At 52.0% G+C, this 10,459-nt stretch overlaps 1 protein-coding gene across 2 annotated transcripts in view; it reads right to left on the minus strand.

The window, feature by feature from the left end:
* Window positions 1-6,335: 6,335 nt before the first annotated feature.
* OPRD1 (opioid receptor delta 1) overlaps window positions 6,336-10,459 on the minus strand; it is a 24,807-nt gene continuing 20,683 nt past the window's right edge. Inside the window, exons 2-3 of one of the 2 annotated variants that reach the window (XM_006031929.3) lie at window positions 8,539-8,888; window positions 6,336-6,868 (exon numbers count right to left, since the gene is read on the minus strand). In XM_006031929.3, coding sequence (XP_006031991.2) covers window positions 6,336-6,868; window positions 8,539-8,888 — 883 coding nt within the window. Of the gene's footprint in view, window positions 6,869-8,532; window positions 8,889-10,459 lie in introns of both variants that reach the window. The other variant, XM_014523804.2, reaches the window with a different exon arrangement.

The raw sequence follows: 10,459 nt of genomic DNA on the forward strand, positions 1-10,459 counted from the left end.
AGACTGGGGCAGTCTGAGGGTTTGCTGCTTCAGCCCTGCTGGTTTGCTCTCTGTTCTTGCCTCCTGCATGGCTGCCAACATCCCCTTCACATCCCCCCCACCCGCCCCCATTAAACGGAGACAGTCGGGACAAGAGTCGGGAAGTTTGGGAACTTGCACTCACTTTATTTAAAAAAAAAAAAAAAAAAGAAAGAAAGAAAAGAAAAAGACAAAAGCAAACATGTGAATGTGGGGAATTGTCTCTTATCTTATTATAAAAAAAAAAAAAAAAGAAAGAAAGAAAAGAAAAAGACAAAAGCAAACTGCGGCAGATGTCCAGTACAGAGAGGCTGTCACGAGAGTCAGGCCCAGAACGATTAGCTCGCACGCTTGAAAAAGGTCACGGGTTGCTTGTTGCACCTTCACCGTTCAGCGCTCACGGGCTTGCCCTGCGCACCTCGCTCCGGCACCGCCATCCATGACAGGCTGGTAGTGGAGCCGGGACACGGCCGGGTTTAGCATCAAGTTGCTTCCATACATGCGGAGAGAGCTATGTACACTTCTATACAGCTGTAAACACTCTAGTTTCTCTTTGCAAATAAACACAAAGCAGGTTGTGCTGGGAGCCAACAGCCTCTCCAGCTGGAGGTGTAAAACACTCCCGCATGCCCTGGTTTCACCTTCATTGCATGTGTGTTTGCAGCTGGATGGATGGGTGTAGGGCCTGTGTCTGCCCGTGTCATTGCAACCCTACTGACTTCAGCAGTTCCCCCTCTTGATTGCCCAGTGTCAGCTAGGATCAGAATCAGGCCCTAGGGGCTATAAGACATCTCGTGAAGGTAAGACCTGCTGCAAAACTCATTAAAATCCAAGCAAAAGCTTGCCTGGCTTTCAGTTGCCCACTGATCAGAGGTCTGAAAATGCATTGTGCCCGTGCCTGGTGTTTTGTAACCGTATGAATTCACCAGCGGCAAATGAAGCTTCAAGGGTCTGATTTGCTTACAATCTGGGCAAAGCCAATAGAGATTTCCCCCATGACAAAGATGCCTATAAATAATCAGACTGAAGATCTGGGGTTTAAGGGGCTGAGCCCCTCGAAGGGAGCACAGCTTGGGTAGATGCTGTGAAGACGAGTGCACACCCATTGCTTGTGTAGCGTACACTGCAGTTAAGGGGTCATCCCCACACTGGTCTTGTGATACTGGGAGTAAACTGGGCCATGTTTCCTGGTGGGGGATGCGTGCAGAGAGAGGGCTGACTGGACACGCTATCTCCTATGAAGGATTTGAGTCCAGGTCTACAGAGGTAAAAGGACCGAGTGCTAATTCAGATCTCTCTTCCCCGCTCTCCTGGGCTTTGCGGGGTCTGCTTTAGAGCTCTCCCACGCCAGATCTCGCTCACTATGCTGAGCTGAAACCTCCCAGCCCAGTGAAATGGCTGCTTTCCAACCTGTCGCGTATCAGGGTGAGATACTTTAATATGGACTCTGTAAATGTAGCCTATTGACCGAGGCAGATCTCAGCAGACACAAACTGTTAAAGCCCCCCCGATGAGATGCAGATTGATGCTAGTCCAGAGAACAGCGGGTTGCAGCTTTCGGCCTGGAGAAGCTGCAGTAATACAGGGGAGTTTTGTTGCCGTAACCCCTGGCAAGTGCCTCTTGGGGAAACTGAGGCACGGCAAGGCTGGTCTGCCATCTGGGATAACTTAACTTTTATTGTCTGACACAAGGTAGAGCTATGCGTAGCATATCCATCAGCAGAGGAGCCTGGCATTGAACTCGGGTGTCCCGGATCCTGATCCAGCCCCTGGACAACATACACTCATCACACAGGTGGGCTAGAGCTTGCAAAGTGAAGTCTCGTTGTGGTGGCTTTGAGACGAGGAAGAGAAATATTTGCACGTCTAATGCTAGTTGACTGCTTTAAGCGGTGAGGTGCCCCGCTGTCTTTTGGGCACCTAAGTCTGCTAGTGGCATCCAGTTCAAACTAACCCCATTGGGCACCTGCCAGCTTCCTTCTGTGAGATCTGTGTTGTGCAAACCCCATTTGGGCTCTTAAACCCCCAGCTTTGCGTCCTTCCCATCCTTGAACAAACTCACCAGCCCTGGGGCTCGTGCAGCTGGGACGCATGTTGGCCACGCGCAGAGCAGGAGCAGGCACCGTCTCTCTTCTACCTTCAGTTGATTCCCTGCAAGAGGTGTTGTTTCCATCCAGCTCGCTGGAGTGGGGAAAAAAAACCCTTTACGCTGTCAGTAAAAGTGAGCAGATGTAGCTTGGAGCGGGCAGGGGTTTGTGCCAGTCACGCGGGCGCTGCTCTGCACTGACGAAGGGCTGTGCCAACCCGTCTCAGCAGTGCTCCGGTGCCGTTTTCATGGCAGTGGATGAAGTGTCCGTCCAAGCCTGGCCTGCTGCTCTCGCGTGGGAGACGGTAGCTGCTAATGTGCTTTCCGGGTCGCTTGGCTGCTGCCCAGAAGAGCTGAACGGGCTCCCTCCCTGCCGCGGTGGGTGGCGGAGTAGAACTGACGTCGCCGTAAGGAGACGAGACCGTTATCGAAAGCAGCGTTTTATTGTTGTTTCTTTCATTTCCCTTGATTTGTCCTTTTAAAAAAAAACAAAAAAGGATTTTATAAGCTTGCCCAGTCCCGGCTTCGCAGTGAGAGCTGGCACGGCAGCTGCAGCCCTAAAGCTCTGTTGTGGTGCAGGCTGCTCCAGATATGAGTTTATCTACTACATTTTGGGGTTGGATGCAGCATTTGGAGACTTTTAAGGAGTCTGAGCTTTTATGAGTCCTTTGGCTTGCTGTACCTCACATAAAGCTCAGGAGATTATTTAGGAGGCTACCCAGTAGGGTCATTCCCTATTGACTGCAGCTGTATGCACATGCTCAGCCTGACTTGGGCTTTTATTCAGCAAGCATGTGCTTATCATGATGCCGTGCCAAAATTCAAGCTGAGCTGGCAAATGAGTCAGGTTTGCTTGCTTCCTAGGCTCCATCACCTCCGCGTGTGTAGCAATCTCCATCAAATAGCACGTCAGCCTCAAAACACTCGCTTCTACCCCTGAGCGAACAGGGCGGCTCCGTCAGCGATGGTGGCAGCACCTTCCCATTTCAAACGCCCTCGGTCTGTCCAAGGGTAGAGCGATTCGGGGTCTCTGCAAAGCAGCGGTTTTGAAATGATCACAGGTTTCGGGAACGTCGCTGGTCACTTCACTTTTGCAAAAATCCCTGGCTCTCTTGGCTCCTCTTTCTGGAAGGTCGTGATCTAGAAACAGCAGGTCCCCTCCTGACACTCCTGCTGCTGCGTCCTTTGCATTGCACGCACCAAAGGTCAAACTGAAGGAACCTCGAAGGAACCGTGCAGCCTAAATAGTGGGGTTTTTTGATAGCTGGATGCAAGGGGCAGTACAAATCCACTGCTGAACTGCAGGGTGCGGGACAGAGCGCAATATGCAGCACTAAGGGGCTCACAGACTCAAAAAGCTGCTCTCCAGTTCTGAGACGTTACGTGTGCACCTTTCGTTCACAACTCTGAGTTTTTCTTTTTGGAAAGAGAGCAGCAAGGGAAGCAAGAGCAGTGACTTCTTCACCTCCTGTGTCACCTTTTTTTTTTCCTCACATTTGCAAATTCTTCCTTCATTTGCAAACTCTTCCTTCCCTTTGGGACTGAGGAAGGCCAGTGGGGTCAGCTGCTTAGAGCCGTATGGCTTCTGTCAGTGGTAATACCAGTCCATAGTAATTAATGTAATGCTTACAGAGAAACCTGAAGGCCTCATTCATTTCCCCTGTAATGAGATCTCTCTGCACTTCATATCTGTGGAGGTGGACATAGAAGCCTGAGTTTCCATTGCCCCAGACCTTGGCACGTGGATATAAAATGTGACCTCTCTAGCCTGAGCGCGTTTTACACGGCCTTTCTCTGGTGCAAAGGGTGCAGGGCTGTGGAGAATCAGGCCTCCAGGCTTTCCTTTGGTTGTCTCCAACCTGGATCAGCTCTGTGTAGTGGTGCCCAAATATACTCTTCCTTCTCGCATAGCGGTCGAGGGAACTGGCAAAAGCCCTGCAAAGTTGGACAACTCTAGTCTCACGTACTAACCAAACATAAGCCCAGCCGTGAAAACCTGCACCCTAATATCCTGTCCAGAGGTGCACAACACAGACAGGCTCCTGGCTTGGGCCGGTGCACGTTTAACCTATATCCTGTACCTGAATCGCAGAGATTCGGGTCGGGATCTGGATGCAGTGGTTCGAGCATGGCGTACAGCGCCTAACACCATGGGGCCGTGACCTGAACGAAGCGTCCAGATGGTAGCAAAACACAAATAATAATTATAGAGCTCATGTCCGGTATTAAATGGCATAGGCACATGCAAGCGTGGGTTGGCTATTCAAGGGGTCTTTCGGCGCTTTATAGAGATGGGTTGAAACTGGAACAGCAAAGGTCTCGCTACTGAGGCAGGTGGCTAAGCACAGCAACAGGTCCCCTAGAGAGCTTGTAGTCTCTCCACCCTCGATAGTTTTAGGTGAAAGTTATCCGAGCACTTGGCCAGGGTTGGTCCTGCCGTGAGCAGCGGCTTGGCCTAGATGTCACCTCCTTGAGGTCCCTTCCAGCAAGATTTTTCCGCGATACCAGAGATCTGATTTTCAAACGATCTGAAGACCCCAAGGGCTTGTCAGCAGGGGGATGCTGAGGAGCATGGGCACAAGGGCGTGAAGTCAATGCACAGAAGTGAAAGCACGTGACACTTCCACGGGGAAGATCTTCTATGAGAACAAAGTGGCCTTCACTTGCTGTAGCTCAAGTCTCCTCTGAGCCCCAGATGGGTATTTAGGTGCCTGCAATGGGCACCTGTGTGCTAGTTCCCATGCTGAACAGTGTTCCCTAGCTTTGGGGCTTGCCCTGGAGGGTTGATCCTCAGGAGTGGATCTAGGCAAACACAAGGACCATTATGTAGCTAGTGGTGTGGCTTAGAGGCTGGCCCGAAAGACCCTCCGGCCTGAAGAGCCCCCATCGACTGAAGAGGATGTTGGGCCAGGAGACTCCTTTGGGAAAAGTCCCTTAAAGAGGTTTAGCTTCTGTGTTTGGCATCCTTTGGGAAGGGCAGGAAGAGCTGTTTGAGAGCCCACCCTCTGCCCAAAGCTATGGCAGAGCTATAAGCCCGGTTCCTGGAGCCACGCGGTACTCGTGGTACGTTGTCCCAGCCAGAGCGGCTGTCCTGGCACATGGTCACTCCCAGATCTTCCCCTTGCATGATCTGCCTGCAAGATTAAACCCCTTGGCCCAGCTGATCCACTGAAGCAGGGGAGCTGGGTGGATCCCGTGCGCTCTGCTTGGCATCGGGTAAGGCAGCAAAGGGCTCTGCAGAGAAAAGAGCGATGGAGCCCACGGCGAGCAGCCGTGCGCTTTGGTCCTTGTCAGCCAGGCGTTGCCTCCTGACTGCTGCTCGAGGGGAGCTATGTACAAGGCACGGGGGCCCGTGCGTGCTCCACTCTCCTTGCAGGGCTGGGGGAGGACCGGAGCAGCGGGGAGCGGGATGCATTGGGGCCCAAAGCTGGAACGGGAATGAAAAGAGACCAGGGACCTCCCAGCCCAAAACCTCGTTGTGCCGTCGTCTGATCCAAAATGCTGTGATGGGGCTCTGAAGCAGGACCTGCTACGGCCCGGCGGCTTCCACGCAGGGGTTTCTCTCCACCATCGTATCCTGCTGGTGGTGGGAGGAAGAAACCCTAAAGTTCGAGTACTCGAGACTTGGTTGCTATTGGCAAGTTGGCATTTATACCGTGGCTGGCCAGATGTAAAAGGGTGCCCGGATATTAGTATTTCATCCAAGAGTGACGCACGTTGGTGCAGGGGGATCTTCCAAAGTCCCTTCCGGCCTTACAAGCTATGAATGTATGAGTTCCCCCATCCAACCCGGCTGCATGGCGGGGGTGAGGGATGGTGCGATGGTGCTGGCACTACTGGGTTGTACAGTCCTCCACCTCCAGACGAGCTGTTGTGCAGACCCAGGGGTGCTTGAGAGATGAGCCTCTAGATCCTCCCATTCCCCATCCTCCCTCAAGCCTTAGAAATCCTCGCCCAAGGATCTGTGGCGTTGCGAATGCCTGATCCAGCCCGGCTGCTGCATAGCAAATCAAGCTGTTGCAATTGCTTTTTTTTTTTTTTTTTTTGCGCTTTTTTTTTGTAAAAAAGAAGGAAAGAAATCAAGTCCTACGCCGGTCGCCCTTCCTCCGACACCAGTGCTCCCCTTCCACCTCCTCTGCTAGAACTCTGTGGTGGTGACCTGCGTCACCTCCGAGTGCAGGTCCTCTCCCCTGCGCCCGCGGGAGCCGCGGCGGTGGCTGTCCATGTCTAGTCATGCCGGCTTGTGGAGGGCTTCGGAGGGGGTGCAGGTGGACACGCGCTCCCGGGTGGTGTTCCTCGCCCGGGAAAAGCTGTTCTGCTCCATGCGGGAGCGGAAAGGCAGGCAGAACTCCCGGAAGCATCTCTTGAAGTTCTCGTCCAGGAAGGCGTAAAGGACGGGGTTGAGGCTGCTGTTGGTGTAGCCCAGGGCGATGCAGAAGTGCAAGCTGGCCACCACGTAGGGGTTCTTCTTGTCGATGTCCACCAGGGTCCAGACCATGACGAAGATGTGGATGGGCGTCCAGCAGATGATGAAGGCTGCCACCACCACCAGCACCATGCGGGTGATGCGGCGCAGGTTGCGATCCTTCTCCTTGGAGCCCGAGAGGAGACGCACGCTCTTCAGGCGCAGAATCATGAGCCCGTAGCAGATGGTGATGACCAGGATGGGCACCATGAAGGCAAAGATGAACACGCAGATCTTGGTCACCGTGTCCCAGTACATGGGAGGGTCGGGGAACTGGAGCATGCATAAGACCATCCCGTCTGTAGGGGAGAGAGAAGAGTAGTACCAGCCTGAATCCTGCCTGTTCCTCAGCCATCAGCTCCCTGCCCCGTGCCTCTCAGTGCCTCCTGCCTCCTAAGGAAAGCAGCTGAGGAACCCTGCTATCCCCACTGGTGTCAATACACCGACAAGCTCTGGAGAGTCTAATGCCCTCAGAGCTGCATTTGCCAACCTCTTTGGTGCCAGCCAGCGTTTCTAAAGCACTCACCTCAGTATTTCCTCGGTGCCCTTGGTTTGACTGGAGCCAGGTTAAGGAGCACCTTGGAGATGGAAGGTTGCCCCGGGGCAAGGACGGAGGGCTTTTGTGTCCCGTTGCGGGTGCTACCATGGACTCATTTAAAGTCTGGCAACATGTTAAGCTAACCTTGGGTGCCGAATCAAAGCTAGCCTTGGGGCCCCGAGCTAATCTTGGGTGCAGAAGCAAAGACCCCCAAGCCCAAATGCCTGCTCCAAACTTCAGCACGGTCTCAGTGCAGGTTTTGGAGCTCATGCCACCTCTCACCGTCTGTTTTTCCCCACCCGTAAAATCAGTCTTGCACACTCTATCTATCGTAAGGCTTTGTATTGCACACTGCCCTTGTACGCTTTTGGGGGGCAGGGGCACTGTGGTGTTTTCTGTGCGACGGCTGTGGGGCCTTGAGCGCTGATCTGGGCTTCCAGGTGCTACCGAGATGCGTGCACATGAGTACCTTTTAGCTCATGGCTGCACCGGATAGCTGTGCAGTGATAAAGCTCTTCTGACCAGCTGTTAAAACCAGCCAGTCTGAAGGATCTCTGTGCCTCATTCGGTCTCTGAGACAGCTAGTTATAGCAGGTATTTTTATGGAAATGGGGTACAATATCTTCCTTCCAAACGTGCTCTTATTCTGAATCGACTCAATCCGCATCTGTCCTTACTTTGGAAAATATGCGCTTGATTCTAAGTGATCTTATTCCAGTTCCGAGGTAGATTTAAACTAATTTGAGAAAAGGCCCCAATTATTCCAGGATAAGAGAATCGCAACACAGAGTTAAACTCTGCAGGACTAGTTAATCCGGAGCAACTGCCCCATACAGATGTGCCCAAGGGAAAAGGGCAAGTGGGGAGCCAGTGAAACAGATAAAGCACGGGAAGGATCATGACGGAGCGGTGGGGTGGTTTTGTCGTACGCATGGATTTTGGTCTCCGGGTGTTACTGAGACAGAAAGGCTGCCTGGGATAATTGCCATCCTCGGTATAATGCCTGCTTTGGGTTTGGCAGCCAGACAGGAACCCCCAGAGCCATTTACATCGCTTTAGAGTCTGGAAGCCCCAAACACCATCAAAGAGACCAGGCAACGCTAAAACGCGTCCTGTGATGAGACGGTCCCTCTTCTGAAGACGTCAAGCTAAACAAGCAGACAAGTGCAGCACGTAGCTGTATTCCCATTCCCAGGCAGGGAATTGAGGCACAGCGGGAATCGGAGTCATAGGGAGACTATGGCAGAGCAAAAACTTGTACCTAAATCTTCCATGTCCCACCCAATGGCTTTAATGCCAAGCCCACCCTTCCTGGATGCTGTGTAGGATGGCATCTAAATGCTAGCTCTGCTATGGGAGAGGCGAGTCGGCTTGCTGTAAGCTCAAGGCAACACATAGGGCAGCTGGCAGGACATGCACGGATGCACTTGCCTTTAGACTTTGTGACAGCCATGATCATGATGGGCACCCCAATCACGGAGGAGAGGACCCAGATGCAGACGTTGATGATCTTGGCCTTGGTGGGGGTACGGAAGTCCAGGGCCTTGACCGGGTGGCAGACAGCGATGTAGCGGTCCACGCTCATCATGGTGAGGGTGAAGATGCTGGTGAACATGTTGTAGTAGTCGATGGAGAGGACGACTTTGCAGAGCAGCTCCCCGAAAGGCCAGGTCTCCATCAGGTACTTGGCGCTCTGGAAGGGCAGCGTGCTGGTGGCCAGCGCGTCCGCTAGAGCCAGGTTGAAGATGTAAATGTTGGTGGCTGTTTTCATCTTGGTGTATCTGGGGGAACGACAGCAAAAATGGTTAGATATTAGTCGGGCTTGCGTTGCTGCCAAGTCCGCGCGTGCCGGATCCAACACGGAGGGGCCCTTTCTGTAAGGTGACTATTAGAAGTGGAATGAAAACTTCCCATTTTAAAAGCCCCTTCCCATCCATACAAGGGTCTTTTCATCTTAACTGGAGGTTCCCACGGAGATGGTGTGACACGTCAGTAGGCAAATGCATACAAACCGCGTGTCTCTATTCAGGCCTTGATTCAGCAAAATGCATAAGCACCTGCTTTAAATTTACATACGTGCTTACGTCCCCTGGACCTTGAATGTGTCCTAGGAGCCGCATCCTGTCACGGGCAGGGCGGAGCGCTCTGTAAGCCATAGGACAAGAGGGTACGTAGCATCTTACACACAGATATCACAGCCGATCTTCAACTCTAGTAGATCCTGGGTCAGTTGGGGAAAGGATTTAAACATGTGCCTAATTTTAAGCATCTAGTCCAGCTGAATTGACTTCAGCCATAGACTCGCAGCAAAGTCAGGCTGGAAAGGACCCCAGGAGGTCACGTCTAATCCAGCCCCTGCTCAAGGCAAGACCACCCCTATTTGAAGAACAGTACCAAATCCTCCCCCCACCCCCAATATTTCCTTTTCCAAACTAAATAATCCCTGTTCTTTCAACCTTTTTTCTTCAGTCATGTTCCCCAGACCTCGAATCATTTTTGTTGCTCTCCACCGGACTCTTCCCACCGTGTCCGTGTCTTCCTTGCAGCACAGGGCCCACACCTAGACGCCGTATACCAGGTGAGGCCTCACCAGTGCTGAAGGCGGCACGAGCACCGTTTCCCCTGACTTCGCATTTGTTTTAAGTTTCATTCAATTAATTCAAGGTCGTTTCTCCAGTTTTATCAAGATGCAGGTTTAAAATGAAGCACTTCCTATCCCCCATTAGCTGAACAGGGAGGCATTCATCATTTCTGTAGCTGAGCTGGAGAGAAAAGCTTTAGGTCTGAGGATTCAGAAGAAAGTTGAGGAGATCTCCTGAAAATGCTCCCTTTCAAATGAAATCCATTTTTTTTCCCTCTCTGCTCCACGAGAAGCAGCTGTGCGACCTGCTTCATCTGGCTGTTTTCCTTCCTTTTATCTCTCTCCAATTTTCTACTGGTTTAATCATTATGATCTTTTGCTTTGTTTTCGACCAAGCTGCATACAGAAATCCAGTCCATCACCTCAGGGAACCGACCGACCAGAAATACTTCGATTAAACAATAATTCTTTGCAATTATGTAGCTCCTTTCACCCAGATATATTGCCTGCTTTACTGCAGCCCACAGCATTTTGATGTTAATAATGATTTCCAGTTCGGTAAAGGGAGGCACAGAGGACACCTTTCCTGGACCACTGAAAGCTGGAGTTTCCCAATGCTCAGCAATATCTATTGAGACACTGGTGGACAGATTTTCAGCCCCCAAAATGTCCTGGATAGGCTAGTGCCTCTTGAAAATGTACCCCCTCGATCCTGGAATAGAGTCCAAGGAGTCCTGATTCCCAGCTCCTCTAATCCTTAAATACGCTCTT

The sequence above is a fragment of the Alligator sinensis genome, unplaced genomic scaffold (genome assembly GCF_000455745.1).
Source record: "Alligator sinensis unplaced genomic scaffold, ASM45574v1 scaffold1123_1, whole genome shotgun sequence".
Lineage (NCBI taxonomy): Eukaryota > Metazoa > Chordata > Crocodylia > Alligatoridae > Alligator > Alligator sinensis.